The 24,925-nt window shown below is 41.7% G+C and overlaps 3 protein-coding genes across 5 annotated transcripts in view; 2 read left to right on the top strand and 1 right to left on the bottom strand.

Annotated features, from left to right (window-relative positions):
• Positions 1-1,327: 1,327 nt before the first annotated feature.
• On the top strand, positions 1,328-7,734 carry pigm (phosphatidylinositol glycan anchor biosynthesis, class M). Its single transcript, XM_034706412.1, has 8 exons — positions 1,328-1,753; positions 3,220-3,393; positions 3,524-3,644; positions 3,734-4,007; positions 5,462-5,565; positions 5,739-5,893; positions 6,774-6,875; positions 7,485-7,734. Exons 1-8 carry the CDS (start codon positions 1,580-1,582, stop codon positions 7,653-7,655), a joined length of 1,275 nt encoding a protein of 424 aa, XP_034562303.1. The 5' UTR covers positions 1,328-1,579; the 3' UTR covers positions 7,656-7,734.
• A 2,009-nt stretch (positions 7,735-9,743) lies between these two features.
• On the top strand, positions 9,744-24,335 carry zdhhc23b (zinc finger DHHC-type palmitoyltransferase 23b). 3 transcript variants are annotated; one of them, XM_034706232.1, is made up of 5 exons: positions 9,744-10,079; positions 15,448-15,607; positions 19,387-20,076; positions 20,457-20,615; positions 23,140-24,335. In XM_034706232.1, the coding sequence occupies exons 2-5, from the start codon at positions 15,468-15,470 to the stop codon at positions 23,411-23,413; spliced, it is 1,263 nt and encodes a 420-aa protein (XP_034562123.1). In that variant the 5' UTR covers positions 9,744-10,079; positions 15,448-15,467; the 3' UTR covers positions 23,414-24,335. The 3 variants fall into 3 exon arrangements, with proteins under 3 accessions (XP_034562123.1, XP_034562121.1, XP_034562122.1); XM_034706230.1 differs by having other exon boundaries at positions 9,745-10,079; positions 20,448-20,615; XM_034706231.1 differs by lacking the exon at positions 9,744-10,079 and adding an exon at positions 13,621-13,645 and having other exon boundaries at positions 20,448-20,615.
• Positions 24,189-24,925, bottom strand: part of ccdc191 (coiled-coil domain containing 191) — a 17,583-nt gene continuing 16,846 nt past the window's right edge. Inside the window, 1 exon segment of the mRNA XM_034706229.1 lies at positions 24,189-24,544. Coding sequence (XP_034562120.1) covers positions 24,403-24,544 — 142 coding nt within the window. The 3' untranslated portion in view covers positions 24,189-24,402.

The following is a 24,925-nucleotide window of genomic DNA, read 5'->3' as shown; positions in this document are numbered from 1 at the left end:
ATTATTTGTTTTGATTCCTTTTTAATTTTTCCTATGGATTTAACATAAATATAGGGGTGGGTGTTCTTAGATATGGTATATGTTACAATGTTACAATGTCATTTAGCAGATGCTTTTATCCAAAGCGACGTACATACGAGAACAAGAACAACACAAGCAAAGATCTAGACAAGAGGAAACAAGATCAGTAAGAGTAACAAAGTGCTTCAGGTCAATTTGGGTGCAGGTACTGCCAAGCAGTGTAAAGGCAATGCACAAAAATAAGTAAGGATTTAAAAAAAAAAAAAAAATGTATAGTAATAAAATAAGGAACATCTTCAATGAAGCAACCAAACCATTTAAGACCTTCCATTATCATCATCAACAATTAACATCACCACAATAATGACCAAAGTACCAAGTGCTGGGTCACTCCAGAGCTGAACACAGATTCCCAGAGTAGAGCAGGACAGTGCGAGTCAATTGTAGCTGGACGACATGATCTGCCACTGGGGACAACAGTGGAGAACAGTCTAGCTAAGTGCATAGTGCTTCCTAAAGAGATGGGTCTTTAGCTGTCTTTTGAAAGTAGAGAGGGACTCTGCAGATCGAATGGAGTTGACCAATTCATTCCACCATTTAGGGACAACAGAAGAGAAGAGTCGAGCTAGTGATTTTGAGGCCTTGTGTGCTGGAAGCACTAGGCGCTTTTCAGAGGCTGAGCGTAGCGGGCGAGAAGGGCAGTAGACCTGGATGAGGGGTTCCAGGTAAACTGGAGCGGTTTTTGTGACTGCTTTGTCAGTGATGATTAGAGTTTTGTATCTGATGCGAGATGCAACTGGAAGCCAGTGTAGCAGGGGATGAGCAGGGGATGACATGAGCTGTCTTAGGCTGGTTGAAGACCAGACGTGCTGCTGTGTTCTGGATCATTTGCAGAGGTTTAACCGTGCATGCAGGGAGGCCTGCCAGTAGAGAGTTGCAGTAGTCAATGTCAATGATATGTGCCATGTCGTGTTTGCCATCCATCTATCTATAGATCTATGAATCAATTTTGAAATTAAAAATGACATATCCCTGTCTAATCATTTTAGATTGAGGAAAAAAAAAAAACAGCAACACTGATTTAAAAAAAATGAAAAAGGTATGAAGTTTATGAAATATTGAATTCCTTGAGTTTTTTGTTGGTCAAAATGTCGTTAAATTTGGTTACATTTCCATAAAACCTGATACACTATCCCTTATATATTAATTGTCAGTTCAATTTGAAACGAAAAATAAAATAAAATACCCAGCTTCGCCTTCCGATCCAGCAGGGGGCGTTATTGCTCTATAAGCTCGTTTACTACATGTCATACAACCTCAAAGAAGAAGAAGAAATGCTGTCCTACTTCCTTGTTATGTTTGAATGCTTGAGTTTGAGAATCAAGGAGCTTACTCTCAGTCTGTGACAGTGATATCACCTTCAATGTTTCTTGGATAAAATCAGATGATATGTCCGGGGAGAAACTGAGGGTATAAAACCTGCTCGACGACCACAGAGTAGTGAGCTGGATTAAATCCCTGCCCTGCCTGTTTGTCTGGTTTTCTCTGGCTATGGTTCATGATGGAGAGGCTGATATCAAAGCTCACAGAGAAACATGTCCTCTTCACGGCTTCCTTCGCTATCCGGCTGGCTTTAGTCGGTTATGGAGTCCACCAGGATAAAACTATGGTGGTGAAATACACTGATATTGATTATCATGTGTTTACTGACGCTGCAAGATTCATCACTGAGGTAACTAACAGCTGATCACTTCTGTGACTGTTGTATAAAGCAAGTGGATCTGTTTATTAAGCTTGTACATTTTCAGTTTCTTATTGAAAATCTCAGAAAGAGTATAATTCTACTTTGTATATGGGTTTATTGTTTACTGGGGAGCCAAATATTAGGAACACCTGTTGACACAATGCACTCCTCTGGTGTTCTGTGCAAGTCTGAGCATGTCGTCTAATAATAAACATAAAAGCACCATTGCTGACTTTTTTAAAACTCAAGTACTGAACTAAAAAAACCAATAAAAAAAACCCCAATAAAAATAAAAATAGTCTCATGAATGAAAACAATAAATATTACAGGCGAGGTTAAACTAACAGAAAAGCCATGTTGGAGTAATGAAAGGTTATTTTTGATCAGCCATGTTGCCTCTCCGAAGATTTCATTCCCAAAACAAATAAAAAACACATTGAAAACAGTTAGAAATAACTCCATGAAGAGCTCTGCATTTAAATACTTATTTTTTCATTTTCATAAATCAATGATTATCAAGTGAAGTAGATATATATTTGTAGAAAACCATGCAACAACACTGTGTCTCAACTCCTAGATTCTACAGGTATACCTCTATTGAACAATAGTGATTATTAATTAACAATAACAACTTCCTTATTTGGTAAATTTGCTATACTTTGTTTATGATTTTTCCACACTAGGGATAGACCGATTATCGGCCGGGCCGATTATCGGCGCTGATATTTGGCATTTTGACACATATCGGCATCTGCCTTTTTTCGGCTGATAATAGATCAATTTAAAAACTTGGTTATTTTGGCTCAAAATTCACTAAATCACGCAGCAGTAATGACACCTTCTGCAGAAACCGTAGCCTAGCTTACGTTCCATTTCTCCTGCAGTTTCTCATTACAGGGGACGAGCTGAGCAGCATCCGTTGTGGCCCCTACAATTACTAGAGATTTAAAACTCATACAACCACACTTAGATAAAAACTGAAATATCCCTTTAAAACAAAGATAAGCGAAAGATTAACATTTCAGTTATATCGACATTTTGGAAAACTTTATTTACTGTAGAACACTTTAGAGAGCTATTTGTTAGTTTAAGTTTTCATTGAACTTTATAAGACATGCTGCTGAGCCTGGAGCTCCCTGCACTTTGTGTTAGAATTTTAAAACAAAGATGTCTTAGTCTAAGATTTCAAAAAACTTTAACATGTTGCAAATTTGAAAAGCTGTTTAATAAACGTATGCTTAAAGGCATTTAAACAAAGTTAATTGTTGGAGTTTGTATTATTTAAAGTTTTGACACCAACATTTTCCCTTTTACTGCACATGAATATCGGCTCCAAATATCGGTTATCGGCCTCCTTGATTACTAATAATCAGTATCTGCCCTGAAAAAAACATATCGTCTATCTCTATTCTACACTACACTGTATAATGTCTCTGTGGTCAACTTCTGCACAGGGAGAGTCTCCATACAACAGATCAACCTATCGCTACACCCCTCTCCTGGCCTGGCTGCTCACCCCTAACATCTATCTCAGCGAGGTCTTTGGAAAAATCCTCTTCATCGTGTGTGATGTGCTGTCAGGTCTACTCATCTACAGAATCCTCCTTCTGAGAGGTCTGAGCTCTGAGGTATGATTTCACACAGATTTCATCTATCTGGTTTGTAGACGGTAAAGTCTATAAAGAGAGCAGAGTTCAGAGGCTTTCAGGACAGTGCACAGTGTAGGTAAATTTGTGTTTTTGTGGGATTTCTGTTCAGACAGCCCGCTGTGTTTGTTCTCTCTGGCTCCTCAACCCTCTGCCGATGGGGGTCTCGAGTCGAGGGAACGCTGAGTCCATCCTGGCAGCTCTGGTGCTCGGGACCTTACTCTGTATGGAAGGTATGTATCAGCTCTGTAAAAATCATGGAGTAATGTTATGTATATACACAAATTTAATTTTTATAGTTCTTTTACTTTTCTTCTTCTAGCCCGGAATCTGACCTGGGCAGCCATACTCTATGGTCTGTCTGTACATATGAAAATTTACCCCATCACATACGCCCTGCCCATCGTTCTGACCCTCCGAAACCAAAAGGGCACAATAGAGGAGGATGACAAAGGGTTGAGGTGGAGGTGGAGGTGGAGGTGGAGGTGGAGGAGGCTCATCCAGTTTATAGGAAGCTTCTTAAACAAAGAGCTGCTCCTGTTCGCAAGTGTGTCCGGAGGAGTTTTCTGTTTGCTCACAGGACTCTTCTATAACATGTGAGGTGAACACAAATGAAACACTAATACATTTTCCCTTGCCTCTGATTTATAACTGTACAAAGTGCAAAGTTTAAAGAGTTAGGGTTTAGATCTTTGCAGCAAGTTTCATGACTGGATAGCATTTATCTGAAATGTCGTCTGTTGCTGATTTTGTTATTTTTAATTAATTATTTAATGAATGTATTTATTAGTTTGGATATTCATATCTGATATGCTTTGCTGAAAAACAGGTGAGAAACAGGGATTATTTGTTTTCTTCAACAGCATTTTAATTTCTTACTCAGATTAAGGTTTAGTACATTTTTGTGATATTTGATATTGAAGCTCCAAAGTAAAACTGATCATCAATTATCTATAAAATTAAATCTACAACTATTTTGATAACTGATTAATTCGTTTTACAATTATTGTTCTTATTAAAAGGTGAACATATCTGTTACCAACTTCTTAAATGATGGTATTATCAGCTTTCTGCTCTTTTCTAACAGTAAACTAAATATATACTAAGACACTTGAGGTTCATGGACAGTTTACACACTTTTCTGACATTTTAAAATTCAATCAATCCTCAATTGTTCAAGCAAGCTATTAACAGAAAAATGTGCTCTCCTATAGTCTTCAGATAGTAATATGAAATGGCAACAAGTGCTTGTCATTTCTGATTCTGTACCCCCAAAATATAGGTGCCAAAGACTGTGATTTAATGTGGCTTCATTTAGCTGGTCTGCTGAAAATGTGCCTACCTATACTATATTGGGTAAAATGTACTATTTTTAGATAACTTAAAAAGAATAAACCATTCTGGAAGACGTCTCACCCCCCCCCCCCCCCCCCTCCATTTGCGTCTCACAAGCCCCCAGGGGGTCCCGACCCACACTTTGGGAACCCCTGGTCTAAAACACAGATTCATACATGCATGTGCACTTCAATATTTCACACTTATAAACAGCTGCAATTAATTTCTCTAAATACCGAAGATCAGATTATAGCTCTTTAAAAATGCTGCAGGGCAGTTTAGCTGTTGCTTGAAAATTATTCCACTCAATAGGAGCAGCAATATGAGAAGCAGACAGTCCCCTGGGTGCCCAGATAATAAACAGAAAACAGTGTTGCTGTCTTTCTTTACCCAATGAGTACCAGCCAACAGTACAGAGCTATCGTGGTGAAACTCTGACCTTTAAAAAAGTGAAGCACAATGTGATATAGTACATTCAAAGGCTGTAATATAAACATGGCTGCCTGTGTTTGGACTGTGTTGCCTTAAATCTAATTGTATCCTGCAGGAACACTGGAGACTTTTGATACTCTTTGAGCTACTAGTTTAGCAAACAATGGAGCAGTCAGCCTGTAGAGATAAAGTATTTGCCTCTTTACATCGTGCCTTTCCTGAAGGAATAAACTTAACTTTAATAACATGAAATTAAAATGTGACTTCTCTCCTATGTTCTCAGGTATGGTTGGGAGTTCCTTCATGAGACTTACTTTTACCACCTGACCAGGAGAGACATCAGACACAACTTCTCTCCTTATTTCTACATGCTCTACCTCACTGCAGGTATGCTCCCCGCCATGTGGTCATTTATATTATACTGTGGCATCATATATTATCAGTTATAGTATTCATACTGTTATACTAATAGTTATACTATTATAAGTTAAAACTTCTGCCTTAGTATGAAATCAGAGCAGGTGGGACTTTTAAGCCCTCTTAAACTCTTGTTTTTGCAGACAGCAGCTGGAGCCCTTTGCTCGGCCTTGCAGCGTTCCTGCCGCAGCTCGTCCTGCTGTTAGTCACATCGTGGGCCTTTCACTCCGACCTGTCCTTCTGCTGTTTTCTGCAAACCTCCATTTTTGTCTCTTTCAACAAAGTCTGCACTTCACAGGTACAAATGTGTCGTTTTTTTTTAGCTTTCCCTTGTACCCAGTTTACTTTTTGTATAAAGATATGCTTTAAAAAAATAGGGAAGGCTTATAATTGGAAGAAATGTGGCATTTCAGTGTTGCACAGGTACAGATTCCATTATGTCAAAATTCCATGTGACAGAATGGACACTTTTTTTTTTTTTTTTAAAGGACCCATATAATGTGAAACACATTTTCCCTGCCTATACATATATGTTAATCATCCTCCAAGCTAGCAACCTTGAGAATATGGAAGCAAAAAAAATCTTTACATTGTTTCTTTAGCCCAACTACTGAGAAAACATAGCTTCTGCAATGTGATTTTTATAGACATGCATGTAAGACCACTACCACTCCTTGGGTGTTTCTGCTTCCTTGTTATTGCGTTTAGGAACAACCTTCAAATTTAAACGTACCACTCATAAGATATGCTGTTGGAACCACAGTTGCAACACTTCAAAGGTTGGCTCCTCCTGTTTGAGGTCAGATACTGGATCATACATATAATTTAATGTCGTGGATTCTCCTGGAGCACTTGCCATGTTTGTTCTGGTGTTTTTCCGCCTCTGCAATCATCTTCACCCCCTCCCCTTAGACAATATTCAGGCAGCCAAGACATGGGACACACTTTCATGACATCACACATTAAATAATGAAAGTCCTACAGACTTACAGAAAGTTTTTAATTCAGTGATGTGAAGTCCAAATCAGAAAGCTTATATGCTTGACGATGTGACAGTGGGACGGCACTAAATACTCAAACACTTGCTAGAATGCGCTTCTGAGTCTGTGAGACTGTTCATGCTGAGTTTGGAATTGGACATTCTCCTGTTACAGTGATGTTTGTTTATTCTTCCACAGTACTTCCTGTGGTACCTGTGTCTGCTCCCTCTGGTCATCCCTCACCTGAGCCTGTCTGTCAAACAGGGGGTCAGACTGCTGCTCCTCTGGTTTGCTGCACAGGTAGTCACATTTATGATATTACTTAAATCAATAATTCCTCAGATGTGTACCTTGTTAAAGAAACTTATTGTTACAACATTGCAAAAGGCATGCACTGGCTTTGAAATGGTGCATCTTCAGTTTTGGCCTCTGGTGTTTTTTTTTTTCACTTTTATATCTTCATGCTCACAACTTTAAAAAGATGAATAAATTATGTTGTTTTTTAGTGTTTGAACTCAAATGTATCTTATTTATCTGAGACTGTTATACAGTATACCTTGTACTAAACAAAGTGTACCTGTTTCAGCACACCTGCACTGGCTAACTGTAGGTTTTAGAGTTGATTATAAAATGTACAGTCAGATTTAAGGCTCAGTTGGACCTATCCCCTCATGAGCCAACTCCCAGCCTAAGATCCTGAGATCCTGAGATTGTCAGAATTCAGGAGGAAGGATGACTGTACATTTTATGTCTTCTCTTCTAAAAAAAGCTATTTTATGAACACATTGTTGTTGAGTTGAACTGTTGTTTTATAGAAATCGTTTTTTATATTGTTACATTTGTAAAAATGTACTGTTTAATTGAAGTATATTCGTTAAAACAAAACTTGTATCTATTCTCTTTTCTCAGGGTATCTGGTTGTGTCCGGCCTACCTCCTGGAATTTGAAGGCTTTAACACCTTTCTATGGATCTGGCTGGCTGGACTGCTTTTCTTGATCATCAACTCCTTCATCCTGATCCAGATTATAATCCACTTCAAACCAACACAGAGAACTGCAGAGAGACTGAAGATTGAATGACTGTCACTAACTCTTTATAAAGGTGATGATGAACTGTGGATGGATGTTAGAAAATAAAATGTTTTTTTGTTAAAACTCAGTCTTTCTACTTCCTTATGAAATATTCATATGACAGACATCCCTGCAGTACAAAGCCAATTCGGACAGTGCTTTATTCAACAGACAAAGCCACAGTACAGGGCTGCTGCCTTTTAGTCTGATGATTCAGTGTTCAAGTCCAGTGTAGGGAACGTAGATGGTTGAGGCAGGGACAGTATAAGTTAGAGTCAGGGAGTGTGGAAGGGACAGAGGGAGGATGAGGCAGGGAGGAGCACAACAAAAAGCTATGAAGTCAATGGAAATCACCACAAAAAGGTGAAAAGGCAATGAGAAAAGTACAGAACTAAAAACAGTCTCACGGTATAGGGTGGTATAAGATGATGGTATCATCATTATTATCATCATGATCATTATATTATTGTTCATACTTGAATTTGCATCTGACAATTATCTGGGTCTTTTTCTCACCACTTAAAAACATAACCATACTCTGTTTTGTCACTAATAAATAAACTATTAGTATCTTATAGTACAATTCATAAATAACCTACCTTATGTATTTTAACCTCTAGATCAGGGGTGTCAAACGTGCGGCCCGTGGGCCAAAACCGTCACGTCAGAAGGTTCCAATCCGTCCCACGGAACAGCTTTGCAAAGTGAAAAAAATTACAGAGGAGACATTAACTGCAAGTTTTCAATAAAAGTAACCACTATTTGTCCTATTTGTACTAAATTTGTCCTCTGGGGTTTGCATGAAATCATAGTGCTGACGGTGCTCCGGGACTTTTTTTCTCAAAGTGAGAAAATAGTTGACTTGCTGTTTGCATAATCCAGTTAAGATTCATAAAGACTTTTTAGAGCACTATAAGATGATCCACTAACTACTAACACTAGCACTACACCCCTGTATACAACACTGTCCAGCAAGCAGACTGTTCATGCTGGAGCTGAGGGGTCCAAAATAATCAACTTTACCTTCTTCATTATTATAATTTATCTGTTCTTTTGCAGTTAACATTACACTCTGTGTCAGGTGTTTTAGTTTAGTTTAGTTTAGTTTAGTTTATTTATTATTCATCGTGTCGTGCAACTTAAGGTGCCCAGCCCATATGGACTTACAAGACACTACAAAACAAAACAAAATAGGAGCAACAACATCAGAAGAAAAAGAAAAATAGAAGAAAGAAGAGCAGTTACAATACTGCACATGTCCAACAATGACCTAAAGTAATTCAAAAGCACAGAGTTATACTTCAGACATTTGGCAGTGACAACAACTAAATCAGACATAGAGTGTGCTCCTACGCTGCTGAACAGCATTTAACACAAACTGAGCAAACTGGAACGCTTTGTGTGTAAACAGGAACTGAAGTCTATCTTCATCGGACATGCAAAACAAATCAGGACAGTTTTATGATATTCTGTTGAAAAGGAGGGACCTGAGATCATGATATGATGGACAGTAGAATAGAGAGTGCATTTCATTTTCAACTTCCTCCAGATCACACAAGGAACACTTCCTCTCCTCCTCTGGAACAGAGTGGAAGCGACCTGTTTCTAATGCCAGAGGAAGGATACCACATCTCAGGTGAATGGGAAACCTGTGTGCTTGGTGTGTGCAGCAGGTTTCAGGGCTTAAAGAGTTAAATATTCAGCCCACTATGAGACTCATCATCATGGCAAAAAATACAACAGCTGTTTTTGTTGAAAGATAGTTCATTAAATGTGAACATTTTCAGAATGTACTTGTACTTTTTTGCACTAAAACAGAGGAAAAAATGTAGAGTTGGCGTTATTTATTGATTATTACGTTATGATTGTACTGGTCCGGCCCACTTCTGATCAACTTGGGCTGTGGCCCCTGAACTGAAATGAGTGTGACGCCCCTGCTCTAGATTCTAAGAGGAGACATCTACCTGTATAGGTCTGAGCACTGTCTGTCAATATTAAACAAGTCATAACTAACGTTAGCCACCCCTTAAACAGGATCTTAAAACAACCATTGATTGAGGTCTGGTGGGTCTGCTATATAGTGTTGTATGTCTGGGAGTCTGAACATGCTCTGGGCGGGGAGAGTCTTCCTGATGTGACGTCAGGGGAAACAGTCGGCTCAGTTTGGGGGCAGATCCTCTGTAGACTCGACCGACTACAAGTCCAGACCCAGACGAAACCCGAAGAAGATCTCCTGCAGATCCAGACAGTTGAACCGAAAGTAGTTGACCACCAGGAGCTCTTATTGTTTTGACTCCTTCAACGCGAAGCAGCTTCGGGAAACACCGGATGCAACACGCGAGGAGACTTCCGTCCAGAAGCCCGGCGGAGGAGGGAGACCATCTGGGTCTGTTTTTACTCCAAATCATCGGCATGTCGCTGGTCTGTGTTCAGGTATGTGACAGCTGTGTTTCAGTAACTGTCGTGGATCTCTGGCTCTCATGTTCAGCCTCGTTTAAAGCTACATGCGGTCCGTAGATGTCCAGGTTTGACCACAGGTGTAATGAGTGAAAAGGTTAACCGAGTCCAGCCGGTGTTCACAGTCACGTGGCAACACACCTGAAGTGTTTAAGCTTTAAACCCACTGACAGGTGTATCAGGGGTCATTTATTAGTCCGAACATCTCCCCCTTTGGGCAGCTTCGAATAGGTAAACAGCAGGGGTGCAGCCAGAAACTCGGGGTGCGTTCCCACTCCCCAACCCACCCCTTCAGGCAATATGAATCAATAGATATTAAAGCTGCTGTTGGTAGGAATGGTGTCAAAAACGTTACTTTCTTCTGCTGGGTTTGGAGAAAAGGTCATAATATCCATCTGTACTCATCTGTAAGTGAAGTGATTTGAGATTATGGCGACATCTCTGTTTTCCAATGCCTTTATATAAAGCAATGTTATTATTCCCTTCGTTCCTGTTATGAAGGACAAATCAGAGCTAATCTCCAATCCTCTGTCCTGATTGGTTAAGGGGCGGCCTCTACTACATCCTCCGATTGGTTGTGAGTCTGGCACTATCATGACTGCACACGCCGATCTGTGTTTGGGGGCTAAGAGGAAATCTGGTTGGGAGCATAGACTGTATAAAATATGGACGTAGTATCCGTGACGTCACCCATCTGTTCCTGAGAGCTGTTTTGAAGCAAATCGACGGCGGCAGCCATATTGGTAATGCGGAACTCAACCAGGCAGAGTGACGTAGTGTGAGCCTCTTAGCCAATGGCTGTGTGTTCCCGACCGGGAGTCACGTCAGTCATGTCCTTATTTGGGCAAAACTCGTAATCCTAATATCTTCTTAACCGTCACGTTAGAAAAAAATTCACTCCCCGTACAGTGTGTGCCATTAGAGAGATTAGCTTCATAGGGCCAAGCCGTTTTTTGAACCAGGCTGTAAACATGTTTATTAATGCTGCAAAGATCGTCTTTTTCCCATTCATATCTATGTGGTTTCCGGTGTTTCTGCAGCCAGCCTCAAGCGGATTCTCGATGTATTGCAGTTTATATCACTTCCGCATTGGCTTCATCGTTTGAGACCGGAGTTTGCCGCTTGGTTGGGAGGGATAGTGTTGACATTCAAAGTCCCTCTCTCTGAACTGATGTTTACTCTGTGACTACCAAGCGGCAACCTCCGGTCTAAAAATATTAGTCCAATGTAGAAGTGTTAAAAACTGCAGTTCATCCAGGATCCGCTTGAGGCTGGCTCCTGAAGTACCAGAAACCACATACACACCAATTCAAAAAAGACGATCTTTACAGCAGAAATAAACATGTTTACAGCCTGGTACAAAAGACAAGTGTAGTCTGGATAGCTCATTTCTCGATCTGCACACACTGTGAGGGGGGTGAATTTTTTTCTAAGATGGCAATTTCAAAGATATTTAGATTACGAGTCCTCCAATGAGAGGCACAGCTGACTTGATTGACAGGCGGGAACACTGTAGCTGTGTGTGTGTAGCAAGGAGGCTCAAAGCCCGCCTCTTTACGTCACAATCACTCGTCACAGCAATATGGCTGCTGTCGATGATTGGCCTCAAAACAGCTCTTCAGAAACGGATGGGTGACGTCACAGATACCACGTCCATATTTTATACAGTCTATGCTTTAAACTGAACATGTCCACTGATGGTTATGTGGATGGTCGACATGGATGGTCAGAGCCCCTCTTCAACTGTTGAAGCATATCAGTTTGTTTTTAACTCTCACACCCCGTTCAGCGTTAACCATGTCTTCTTCAAACTAATGATTTTACTGTCATCCAGCTTCTTCTGTTCTTCACTCTTTGTTTACCACAGTTTACTTTGATAGAACAGACCTCTTTCTGCTGATCTATGCACGTTTCCAGAGTCTTTAATCAGAACTGCATCTGTAGCAAGCAACAATCTTTTCTATTAACGATAACATGTATCAATATTGAGTGTTAGAGTTGCTTGTAGGCTAAGAATCAAAGGTGGGTTCATAGTTTCCAGTCTTTATGCTAAACTGACAGGCTCCTGTTTTCTGGCTTCAGCTTAATTAAACAGACATTTTGTAAAAATGTTCTCATTGTTTCTTGTCTAAATGTTTATCATAATAAAATCCCCTTTTTTGTAGTCTAAAGGCTCTTTGGCAGGGCTGTAATTATGGCTGCTAATAGTGGTTTTCCAGTTAACACAGTGTGCTGTTGTTAATGATGAACACCACACATTGGAGCCGTGATGATGACGCTTCCTCCACTGAGAAAAGGCGGTTAAGCTCCAACAATGTTAGCACACTGTGACCTGCACTGAGGCCTGGCATGCACCACATGAACTAAAATACACGGGCCGGGTGTTCAGTTCATCATAATCTTAGCCCTCTGATGTGTAAGTGTAAGGTTTAAACTTTAGTGTTAGGTGTGAAGGGTTGTTTCTGTAGAGCAGATACTCTTAAATTGAAAGTCTGAATATTCACTTACTGCTATAACATAAGACAAAAAGCAGGAATCTTTGAAGTAATACAAACCTCTTCTTTATCCTGCCTACACAGGAATCAGGAGCTGCTACCACCCTGCATCATTTTCACAGAAACACAATGCACTTTTTATCTGCGTACCTTTTCAGCTTCCTGCATGTACAAAGTACAGCATGCCACAGAAAGCCTCTGTGTTCCATCAGGACAGAAAAAAACAGCAGGGTCCCACAGTCACGCTTTGAATCCGTGCTTTACTTTTGTCAGGAGCAGATGTGTTGGTTTGTGCTTCCACATTTGCTCTCAGAACAATCTGTTTTCTGTTTCAACCCCTACAGACTCTCAGGGATGTCACTCACATCAACAACTACCAATGATAACAAGACACCAAGCAGGTCATGGCCTGATTGATCGTTACCAGAGGCTGATTAGTTCCCCAACAGACCTAGGCTGTTTTCGAAACGGCCTGCTACATACTACTTACTAAAGTAGTAGTCAGTAGGTATTGCCTACTACATACTGCGTTTGAATTTAGTCTGTAGTAAGACTGTTCTGTTTGATCTGTGTTGCAGTACGCTGGGCCAGACGTCACTGGATTTGCGGTTTCGGAAAGCGGAAGTAAACAACGGCGAAGCTGATAGAGAAACTGCTTCTTTAGCATCACTTATGATTTAAACTAGGGATGACCACAATTAATCGATTATCGATTAATTGATTAAGAAATTACTCGAAACACGCATTTTTGTAATCAATTTTCCGTCACGTGGAACAAACATCATGTGGTCTCATATTACACTCAGCTATCAGGGAGGTGTTTTAAGTTTAAAGCATGTTTTGATGTGAATCAGCTGTTAAAGGTGTTGCTCACAGCGGAGACGCTCAGTTGGGGGCAGCGGCTGTGCGTCAGGTCTCCACGTGCGCTTTTTTAAAGAGGATCAATACGCAACTGCTGCCAACAACAACACGAGCACGAAGAGGACAGCTTTAAACAGGACATTTTAACCTTTGGATACGAAGGCAACAGACAGGTGGGAAATTCAGGTACGCTACGTTTACAGAGCAGCAACATCAGAGCCGTCTGAGCTTTTCTGCAGCTGGACTGATTATGACCTGGTTGCGCTCCCGGCTGACACCTGATTGAATACACATGTTTATTTTTCTCAATAAGAACGAGTAGACAGAAAACTGGCGACTGTGAGTCTGAAGTACTTTTCTGTCAGTATTATGAGCCTTCACTTTATAAGATTATGTCCACGCAGAATATTTTAATGAGCCTGATCGTTGATATTCTGCGTGTCAAACGTGTGCCCGTATTCAATCCCGTCAGTGATATGCATTTTGTTGCTGTAAAAAATCTAATTTAGGGGGAAAACAAACTATTTGGCATTGTTTTTGACGTAAGAATTATAATGTTTTTTTTTATCAATTAATCAATAATTGATCGTTAACATTTCCAAAAATCGATCACGGAAAATACTTAAAATGTACATCCCTAATTTAAATAGTTAGAAAGTGGTTTATATGGAATTTGATAACCTTCAAAGCACCTAAAAACGGATTTCCTCCCTTCAAAAAAGAAGGAAAAAGAAAAAGCGGAACGAGCGCAGTGCATTGTGGGAAACAGTACGCGAGGCAGACTGGTCCGATGCATACTGAGAAATTTTCCCGAAATCAGTAAACATCCGGGGAGTTTTGGCATACTGCAGATTTTGCTCTTGTTCACATACTACTTACTACATACTGAATTTTGCCAAATCAGTACGTACTGCTAGTATAGTAGGCAGTTTCAGAAACAGCCAAAGTTATTAAAGGGACAGGTTCATCTGCGTTTGAGGAGTAAGTTCTACGGTGGCCCTGAAGGACAAAACACATTTACAAAAGATGAAACACTTTTACAAAGTTGGAGACAAATTTACATTTTGGAAAACATTTTTACATTTTATAAAACAAAATTACATCAGCAAAACACTTTTACCAAGAACATAACAAATTTACATTTAAGAAAACAATTTTACAAAAGATGAAACACTTACCATTTCAATTACAAATTACAACAATTACAAATTAACATTTAATTTTTACAGAAAGGGAATGTACCAAACACCGGAAGTGATCCTGAAGTGATGGAGTGAGGGGTCATTTAGTTTGTTTTGATGGAGAGAAACCAAACGGAGATGGACATGGTTTACATATTAGGACATCCTTGGGTCTCAGAGAGAGGTGTCAGACCTCAGATTAAAAAGCATCATGTCTCAGCAAAACCTTCATCATGTGTCAGAATTCACATGAAACAGCCTCAGACCACATAGCCTCAGGCTAAACAGAGTCAGACTCAACGGTAAAAGTGTTTTGCCGTTTGTAAATTTGTCTCCAACTTTGTAAAAGTGTTTCATCTTTTGTAAATTTGTTTTGTCCTTCAGGGGCACAGTAAAGTCCACCCAGTGTGCCTCACCTGGTTACCTTCAGTCTGTCTCTCTGTGATGTAGAGGAAAGCAAAAACCTGCAGTTGTTATAACCAGCTCAAATCCGTCCCTTTAACCGAACAGCAGGCCGGCACAGCTCAGCTGCTGTGAGTCAGTAAAGTGTGACAGATGTGGGGGTGGGAGGTGGACTTGGTAGGGTCAAATGAGCAGGGCCTACTTTGCAGTTTTGTGATATGGAAATCTGTTTGGAACAACTCCACCGTCTAAAACACATGCAGGGAGCTGTTAAGCTGCTGTGTCAAAAGATCAGTTCAGCAAATGGGCTTCAGCTGTATTTTATCTGCCGCTCGGTTTGATCCGTCACACTAATGCTCGTTGAAGTTCAGTTAATGATGGTACTTGTTCTGAACCTTGTTTCAGACTCGGAGAGGCTTCCTGTCATGAAGAAACGGGCCAAAAAGGTGCGAGAGGAGGAGGAGGAGACGTTGTGCTGCTGTGAGTATGTGAACAGACACGGGGACCGCAGCCATGTAGCAGCCTGCTGCTGTGACTGTGACGACCTGGATGACGCCTGTGACAGGTCAGAAACACTTACCTTATAACTCCATCTGATGGTTATATCTCATCAATAACTGTGTTTTTATTTATTTGATGAACTGATGAATCTATTAAACATCAGAACACTGACTGAAAGATCTTTTGATGGAGTGACATGGAGATCAGAGCATTTGGTCCTCTCATGTGGTACAGGTTGAAAGAGAATGTAATCTGTGTAAATATGCTACATTTTTGGCAGTTGTTTTTAGTGTTGTTGGTAGCCTTACTAAAAAATGCTTTAGATTTCAACTATTTTAACAAAATATACTGAAATTGCACACATGTAACATCACAAAGAGTCTCCATCTTAATCTTCCAGATTTTGTGAAATACTGCACTGGCATATCGTTAAACAATTAAAAATAACTTAAGAACTTATTTAACTAAAAATTGAGTAATAAACATTCCCCTTTCCCAACTTTTTTTGAATGAATTGCTGGCATTAAATTCAAATTGGGCAAATCATTTTCCCAAAACAAACAAAAGATTCTGTCTTCAACAGATGCTATGTTGCATATGTGCTATTTTCAAATGAAATGTCTGTTCAGTGTTTGTATTTATTTTTCCCCCTACTTTGTAAACACTGTTGTACTAGATAGCTTATTAATACTAAAAGGGTATCTGAGTATCTATAAATAACAACATTGTCATCACCACTTGTCCTGCCTGCTGTCCCTGCTGTTCACTCGTTCTCTCTGTGCGTGTTTTGCTGTTGAAAAGTGCCGATCAAGTGAGGACTTACGTTTATGTTCCACCACGATATTGCACGCCGTGTTTACCCTCGCTTTCATGAAAAACATCTGGAAACTGACTTGCACGAACTTCAGCAGAAATATTAGTTGGTAAATGTGCTTTTTTGGCGTCGGACATGTCTTCTTGTCAACCGCTAACAAGTAAGTGAAATTGATGATGAAACCGATGACGTACAGGGGCTGAGGTTTAGGTGATCGGTCAAATTTGCGGGAAAGTTGTGGTGAGTGTTTAAAATTGCAATGCCGCATCGTAGGGATGGGTACGATGACTCGAGTACTCGGGTACTCACCGTAGAGCTGTAGTCGGGCCTTAAAAGTTAGACACGACCCGAGCCCGACAGAATTCTGCCCGAACCCGTCCGAACCCGAATGACCTACATTTTTTTAAAGCCCGAACCCGTTTACAGCCCGACTGCCCCGACATTATTCATTACTGATCTGGCTAATTTTGTTAGTTTTGGGTAGGTCTGTTGATCTTCCACCAGCCAAGAACATCAGTTTCATCTTCCATGACAGTCGTTTTAATGTAGCGTGATACCTCGTTGTCTTCCCAGTCACCTCGCTCTTTTGGCCAAAGGATGAGCGCGCTCGTCTCTGGAGATCTCTGGGTCTCAAGTCTCCACATCTCGTCGTGCACCTGCAGCACCGTGCACAGCTTGCAGAAGAGAGCAGGCATGAGCATGTACAGCCTCCCTGTCTGAGTGTGACAACATTCTCAGCTGGTTAAATTTTGGCCAGAGGAATGATGCGATCTTATACAGGTCCTATATGATCCCTTTGCGCGCGAGCCTGTGCTCGTGCCGTTGACGCACGACTGCTTGCTGAGGGGAGTCCAGATTCACCTGACCGCTCATCTACCGCGCAAGCCCGAGCCCGACCCGAGCCCGTATAAAATGATAGCAATTAGAAGACAAATATCTTCAGCTCTAACTCGCCGTTGACCTCATTATTCGAATAGCATTTTGTTAGTCGCGCACCTGGCAAGATAACTTGAACTCATACAGCGTTACATGTGTGACCATGTGCTTTTTGTTTTCGCCTAACTGAATATACTAGGTAGGAAAATAATTAATATAAACGTTTGACTTCTCCGGCCACGGCTTCAGCTTTAGAACACACCGAGCATGATTTCAGCAAAAACAACAGTTTTACGGCAGCTACAGCAACACTCTAAGAACAGGTTATTCCACCTGGAGCAAAAGCACAACAAACACAGAACCGTCTGAAACACCTGCAACATGTTGGTTAAAAAAAGTAATGTCTGGAAGTACTTCGAAAAAAACGATGAAGTTAATGAGCAGTGCAAGATATGTGGCGTTAAACTTGCATACCATAGAAATACTAGTTTGATGCTTCACCACATACGCTTAAAGCACAAGGAGAAAACAGTGGAGACAGATAACAGGCAGTCTCACATCACGTCTTTTGCTCGCCCTGTTAGCACACGTCGTTGTGATGAAACCAGAGCAGAGAAGATTAGCCTGATAATAACCAAAATGGTAACTGGAGATATGCTCCCATTAAGTTTTGTGGAAGGAGAAGGCTTCAAAGAGCTGATCGCTTTAGTTGAGCCGGAGTACAAGCTACCATCACAGAGAACAACAACTACGAGAGTGGAAAAGATTTATGAAAAAAAGGCAACAGAACTTACTACAATTCTGGTCTGGTAGGTCCGTGTCCGACGGCCTTTTATTTATTTACTTTTGTTTCTGGTTATAAAAAATTAATAATTGCGAGTACTAGAGTAATCGTTCATTAGGAAATTTGAGTAATCGATTACAAGGATTACAGTAAATTCCCATCCCTAACAACTATGGCTTATTAATGCTAAAAGAGTATCTGAGTATCTAAAAATAACAACATTGTCATCACCACTTGTCCTGCCTGCTGTCCCCACTTTGCACCCATTCTCTGTGCTTGTTTTGCTGTTGAAACCGATGACGTACAGGGGCTGAGGTTAAGGTGATTGGGCAAATTTGCGGGAAAGTTGCGGTGATTGTATAAAATTGCAACGCCGCACAGAAAACACGCTGATTGGTTGAATTTGCGTTGATAGTTGCGATCTCGATTACGCGACCTCCTGGAGGGACTGACTTCTCGTCTCATTGAAAGGTTTGAATTGAACTTTTCAGACACCTGAAAACCCGAAGACAGAGTCAGATACACTCTGAGTGTATGTATCAGTGTATATAAGTGTATGTATTTGTATCAAATATACCAAAGTGCTTGAACAAGATGTTTAACATTTACATCAAACTCTTCCTACGCGTCAGCATGTTAGCCTTGTCCCTGTAGCACCACGTTAACAAAGTGTTGCCTCAGTGAGCCGTGAGTTTTGTTTACGTGGCTCTTAAAGGTCAAGTGTCGAGAGCTTGCTCAGCTGGTTGCTTTGCTTGGTGATGATGACTTTAGAGACCTTAAAGCTCTTGTGGGGAGATTTTAGCTGCTTATATAACAAACTGAAATTCATGCTGTTCCCTCTTTATGACTAACATGACCATTACTAAAGCAGACGAGAACATCCACAAGAAGACGAGCTGTTTCTTCATGGTTATTTTAATGTCTGAATCTGAAGGTGAGGGGTTTGTGTCAGTCAGAGTGATTCACAGCAGCCGAACACTTGATGATTCTTCATTCGGGTGTTTTGATGAAGGATGCTGAGAGCTCTGCAGGCTCACTCTGTTTCTGTCCTCTGAGTCTGACATAACGAGGTGAGGGGAACAGACAGCTGGCGTGTGTTCGGTGCGTCATTTGGTGGGAGGAGCTTAGCAGGGTGATTCAAGGTAACAGAGGAAGAGGTGGAAGGTGTCTCAATTAGACTCTGAAACTCAACTCTTTGAAAGTTAAGACTTCAGATCCACAACTTCTGATGATGAATCTTTTGAATACATCCAACAATAAAGCAAAAGACAAAATCAAAAATGAAGACCAACTGTGAGTGAGGATGCTGCTCGGATATCTGAGCCAAGACGAAATCTGATAGCATGTTCTTTTGTGTTGACTCTGCCAGGTTCCTGAAGAGGGAGCCTCAGAAACCTGAGTCTCTGTCACAGGTGGCTGCAGTCGTCACAGACCGTGTCCGTGTACCCTGGCTGTGGGGTGGAGCTCGCAGAGTGGACCTGTCCATCATCCCTCCTCTTATTCTCCTTCCTGTGCTGCTGCGTCTCGCCGCCCTCCACTTCCTCCTTGGCATGGTGGCTCTGACAGCCCTCCCCGGCCTGGTGCTGTGGTACTACTACTTCACCCATCGCAAGAAGGGTCGGACGCTCTTCTTCCTCAGCCTGGCCCTCTTCTCCCTGGGGTACATGTACTATGTCTTCGTCACAGAGGTGTTCACAGGTGGGGATGTTGGCTGTGTCCAGCTCTTGGCGGTGACTGCAGGGGTTGTCCTCACCCTGGCGGCGATGGCTCACACAAAGAGAGAACCCGGCGTTGTGTGTCCAAACCAAGAAAGCATCCACAGCACGGTGACGTATTACACACCTCTACCCGACGGAGACCCCGCCTTCAACGGGGGGAGGCAGGATGTGGCGATGACGGTTGCCAACCGGGCTGGGTTTGTGGAGCATACGGGGGAGGAGCTGAAGGAGAGCAACAGAAGGAACTGGTGTCCCGTGTGCAAAGTGGTGCGGCCCCCGAGGGCGGGACATTGTCGGATCTGTGGCGTCTGCGTGCTGCGTCTGGACCACCACTGTGTCTGGTGGGTTCCACTGAATCTCCTCTCACTTGGCCTGTCTGCACTGTTTCCTCCTCTCTGTCTCCCATCCTAAAGTCTGCCGTGCTCGTTTGTTTTTACACACTTGTGAATAAATCTTCTTAAGAGTCACACATCCTTTAATTTAATGCTCCAGTGCTCCAAAGAGTGGGCCTGTTTCCTCTCTTCATACCTGCTGTGTCTTTACTGATCATATTTGTATGTTGTTGGAGTCAACAGCACATTGGTAACAGCTGCATCATGTGTCTGGTCCTGCATGTGTGTGCAGTAATGTAACCCTGTGGTCTCAGTACGCTGTTCTGTCTACCTGTGTATGTACCCGTGTTTGTGCGCCCCCTCCTGGTGATCCTTGGTAGGATAAACAGCTGTGTGGGTCAGGCCAATCACCGCAGCTTCCTGCTGACACTCGTCCTCTTCCTGTTGACGTCCCTGTACGGGATCATCCTGGTGCTGCAGAGCGTGTGTCCCAACCAGCACCTCTTCACCGCCCTGCTCTACTGCCCGGGAGTCTACAGCCAGTACAGGTACAGAGAGGGAGCGTGTACACACCTGTTACACTCAGTCCACTTCTTACCTCATACATGTTTCTTATTATTGTTGTATGATAAAGTACATTCATTTTCTATTGTTTGGCCCATGAGTTCAGATGTTGATATGGGATTTTTTGCCGATATCTGATATTTTACAACTCATTGAGCCGATTACCGATATCGATATAATTTTTCCCGCACACCTAATTGCAGAGATCACCAATTCTCTTCTGTATTGGAATTAGCGCACAGTATTATGGTGATTCTCTTATCACATTTGTTATGTAATATTCATTTCATGTGCAAAATAAGAACAATACTCAATACTTAAAACTGCATATTTATTTATGACAATTGCTTTCAAACAAAATTCATACAAACAGATACATCATACTTAAAACTTTGATGATGCTCTCCCTGAGACAATCAAAACAAAACCCACAACCAAGGCAAATAGGTAAACCTAACCTCTGTTCACAGGGAAAAGTGCAACTGTACAGCAATTAAACCCAAATTAAATCAAATGGTTTACTCTTTGACAGTAAATGTGCCTAAATTAGTCAGCTACATGTACCTTACAGACTGCTGCTGAAATTCAAATTTAACTTAAAACATGAGCCCAACATGTGTGCAGCAGCCCATTAATTTATTGGTTAATTATATCGGCAGATATCGGCGCATCGATACCGATAATGTGCCGATAATATTGTGCATCCCTAATTTAAACATGATGAGTAGGGATGGGTACCTTTCACATTTGAACCGATACGGTACCGATACCCGGTACCTGGGAATCGGTACCGGTACCAAACGGTACCAATTTTCGGTACTTTTGTGTGTTTATTTGGTAATAAATGTTTTTTTGTTTAATAATAAAATCTAATTTTTTTAAAATTCAACATATTTATTTTATTTAACATGAAATGAACAGAAACAGGATTCTATAGGTGATTAGATATATTAGCTGACACGTGCTCGTGGTGTCTAATTGCTCTTTCGGGAGTTTATCAATGAACACACGTGAATGCCTGCAGACGGGGAAAAGTCAGTTCTCTGTCTCTTTATAATAACAGGACACATAACTTACTTGTTGGGCATTCACGCACACAGGAACGGTTATAAACAGGGCAGGTAGTCGGAGCGAGAGATTCCGTCTCAACCATAGACTGTAAAAAATAACAACTTAATCCTGCAGCTCTGTCTCTCAGTGAGTGCGCGCGCCTGTCAGCTGCAGGCTCTGTTTGGCGCGCTCCTGCGCAGATGCAGAGAGCAGAGACGTCCACCCGATCAGTCTCGAACTTTATTACAGGGCAAAGTATGGAAAATCGCCTCCTCTTCCACTCCATCAAAGTCACAAGAATGCGTTCAGGTACCGAAACATGGTATCGTTTGATTTTACGTGAATCGGTACTCGGTAGTACCGACGGAATTCGGTCGGTACCTATATAAGTACCGAATTCGGTACCCATCCCTAATGATGAGGTAATTAAGATTTGTACAGTGTCACGTCTGACTGAAGAGTCTAATCGGTGATCAATAATGATATTGCAGGTAAATCTAATTTTTATCAAAGAACCATCATAACCATTAATGTGATGTTTATATTAAAAACCTTTGACCAACATTAAGTTTTATTCTTTGGCATTTTGTAAAAAAAATGTTGATTTACTTTCTTTAAATCAGGAAGGAAGATTGGTGAGTTCTCGTACTGATGTGGTGCGTGTTATTTCAGCTTATCTTTGCCTTGTTAAAATTCTTTTGACAGGCTAACATTTTTCTGTACAACTTTATTTTAAACTTAAATACACATGACTGAAAATTGATTAGTGGTCAGAGTTACTTTAAGCTTATCTAATCAGCTACTGGTGCTAGATTCATGTTTACTGTTTAGATATGAGAGCTGCAGAAAGTCTTTACTTTCAGCCTGAGGGAGTCCCCTAAGTCCCTAAAGTGTAACCAATCATATTAAAGCTGCTGTTGGTAGTCGTGATATAAACATCAGTTCAGAGAGAGATTTTGAATGTCAACACTACCTCTCCCCTCTCTGCTCCCGTAACCCCACCCACAAAAGATTGTTGTGTGTGTTCTATGAGGAAGTAGTGGCTTCCTAGCCACTGGGCGAGCCAGTGGGGCAGCCACTCGACCAATTAGGACGGAGGATTGGAGATTAGTTATGATTGGTCCGTCACAATGCGAACGAGGGGAATAATAACACTGCTTAATACATATGCATTGGAAAACAGAGATTTCGCAATAGTCTCAAATTACTTCACTTACAGATGAGTACCGATTGGTATTATGACCTTTTCTCCAAACCCAGCAGAAAAAAAAGTAACGTTTTTTACACCATTCCTACCAACAGCAGCTTTAATATCTGTTAATTATCCATACAACCTAAAACATTCTTTTTGTGGTGAAGTATCAAATGAATGACTGAATGTACTTATTGTTGGTTGATTGCTGTTTCTTGTTCGTCTGCTGACAGAGACTTTCTCTTTCTTCCCTCTCTGTGCTCCAGCTCTGCTCTTTGCTTCACCTGCGCCTGGTACTGCAGCATAGTGACCGGCGGGCTGCTCCACCTGCTGGTGGTGCAGGTCATCAACATCAGCTACAACGTGACCGAGCGGGAGGCACGCATCGCCCTACGGGAAAAAACTGCTCGCAGCGCCTTCTGGGGACTCGTCGTGGACACTCGGATCTACTCGCGGGGTTTCTGTGAGAACTGGGCCGAGTTTATGACCATGGGGGAAAACCTGAGCCCGTCCCCTCCTGCCCCGACAGACTTGGTGTAAAACACTGGACACAGCTCTGGGGAGTTATGGCTGCTGTTCTGCTTGTGTCCACTTGGTGGCAGCATGGCTCCTTTCTCCCTGAATTACCTGTCCTGGCTGAGAGAAGTCGAGACTGATATCTGATGGTTACCGCAGCCCTGAATGTGACACAGAGCAATAACTTGAAATATTCACTGCCATTACTGTCTCTGAGAGCTGGAGTCTCCTTCACGCAGCTCACACTGACCTCTGATCGCCTCTCTGACGCCTCATTTCACCTCTCATGACAAACAAACATCCCCGTCCTTTCACTCTGACATTCGTCCCTGAACTTCAACACGGTCCTCACGTCATCTCCTAGTGCCTGCTCCTGTGCCTCGCTGGAAGACCACACATGAGAAAAGTGTGAGATGTTATCGGCACAGCACAGCGTTAGCAACAAGACGACGCCTCTGAGCGACGTCATTCCTGCACAAAACATGAGCTCATTTCAGTGATGCTCTTCTCTCTGCACACACCTGTTTTCCTGCACTCCACAAACTCTAAACTTTCAACAAGTACGGATCCTTATTTGAACTTGGGAAGTGTGTTGAAGTTATTTATCAAATCAAAGACAAGCAGCACAAGCCACATAATCCGGCTCATTAGATTGAACAGTGTGTCAGTGCAGGGAACATGATTAAGGGTGAGGAAGCTCAGAACAGATAAGGAGTCATCTTAAACCGTCGCTCTCTGAATTAAACAGCTTAAAACAAGGAAATCAATATACGTTGTCGCCAGCTTGAGACGTTTTCAGTGCTCTTCATTATCGCTGCTTTTATTAGAGTTCACAAAGACTGAAAGCCTTTTATTGGTATCCTAACAACGGTGTATCTGTATGACGCTGACTGTATTTATTAATCTTGAATAAATGTGAGGATTGTGAGCTTCTACATGAGACTGAGATGTGTGTGTGTGTGTGGGTGTGTAAAGTTTGTTCTCCACATTGACAGCTTCTCTAGGTGTCATCATCACAGTGGGTTGGAACCGAAATCCGGCAGCACCTCGGCCACTCTCCGCCCCAGCCGCTCCCGTCGCACTTCTTTCTCTCTTTCTTTACGCAGCAGTGACGGAAGCTGCCTCCAGGTCAGGAGGCATCGCCGCAGCAGCCGTCTGAAACGCAGGCAGATGGAGGGACAGAAGGGAACGAGCAGGTGAGCAATAAAAAACAAATCACAGAGACCTGAAGCCTAATGAGTTTTCACAGGGAGTCACTGACGGCTCACTGACGATCGCAGCTGGGCAGGCTTCAGCTACAGGCTGTGGTCGTATAGCTAACCTGACATGAAGGCTGCAGTTTATTACAATTCACATTACATGGCGATGACTGACACGGTTTAGACGAAAACATTAACTTAGGACACGCATGACAAAATAATCATGTCATTAGTTGGCATGATGTTTTATTATTAGGATGTTTAAAGTGTTCAGATGTAAATTAGAAAAGCGATAGTGATAGTTTTAATTTGATCAGGTAATCTGGACCTGTGAATG

This window comes from Notolabrus celidotus, chromosome 17 (assembly GCF_009762535.1).
Source record: "Notolabrus celidotus isolate fNotCel1 chromosome 17, fNotCel1.pri, whole genome shotgun sequence".
NCBI classification, from domain to species: Eukaryota; Metazoa; Chordata; class Actinopteri; order Labriformes; family Labridae; genus Notolabrus; species Notolabrus celidotus.
The sequence above is the reverse complement of the archived record's forward strand: the minus strand, read 5'-3'. Positions and strand labels throughout refer to the sequence as shown.

Bases quoted from the DNA above. Each gene is read 5' to 3' on its own strand.
- zdhhc23b (XM_034706230.1), top strand. From the start codon at position 15,468: ATGAAGAAACGGGCCAAAAAGGTGCGAGAGGAGGAGGAGGAGACGTTG. The intron at 20,077-20,447 runs GTGGGTTCCACT...GATCCTTGGTAG, and splicing joins CTGGACCACCACTGTGTCTG to GATAAACAGCTGTGTGGGTC. The intron at 20,616-23,139 runs GTACAGAGAGGG...TCTGTGCTCCAG, and splicing joins GGAGTCTACAGCCAGTACAG to CTCTGCTCTTTGCTTCACCT.
- pigm (XM_034706412.1), top strand. From the start codon at position 1,580: ATGATGGAGAGGCTGATATCAAAGCTCACAGAGAAACATGTCCTCTTC. The intron at 3,645-3,733 runs GTATGTATCAGC...TTCTTCTTCTAG, and splicing joins GACCTTACTCTGTATGGAAG to CCCGGAATCTGACCTGGGCA. The intron at 6,876-7,484 runs GTAGTCACATTT...CTCTTTTCTCAG, and splicing joins TCCTCTGGTTTGCTGCACAG to GGTATCTGGTTGTGTCCGGC.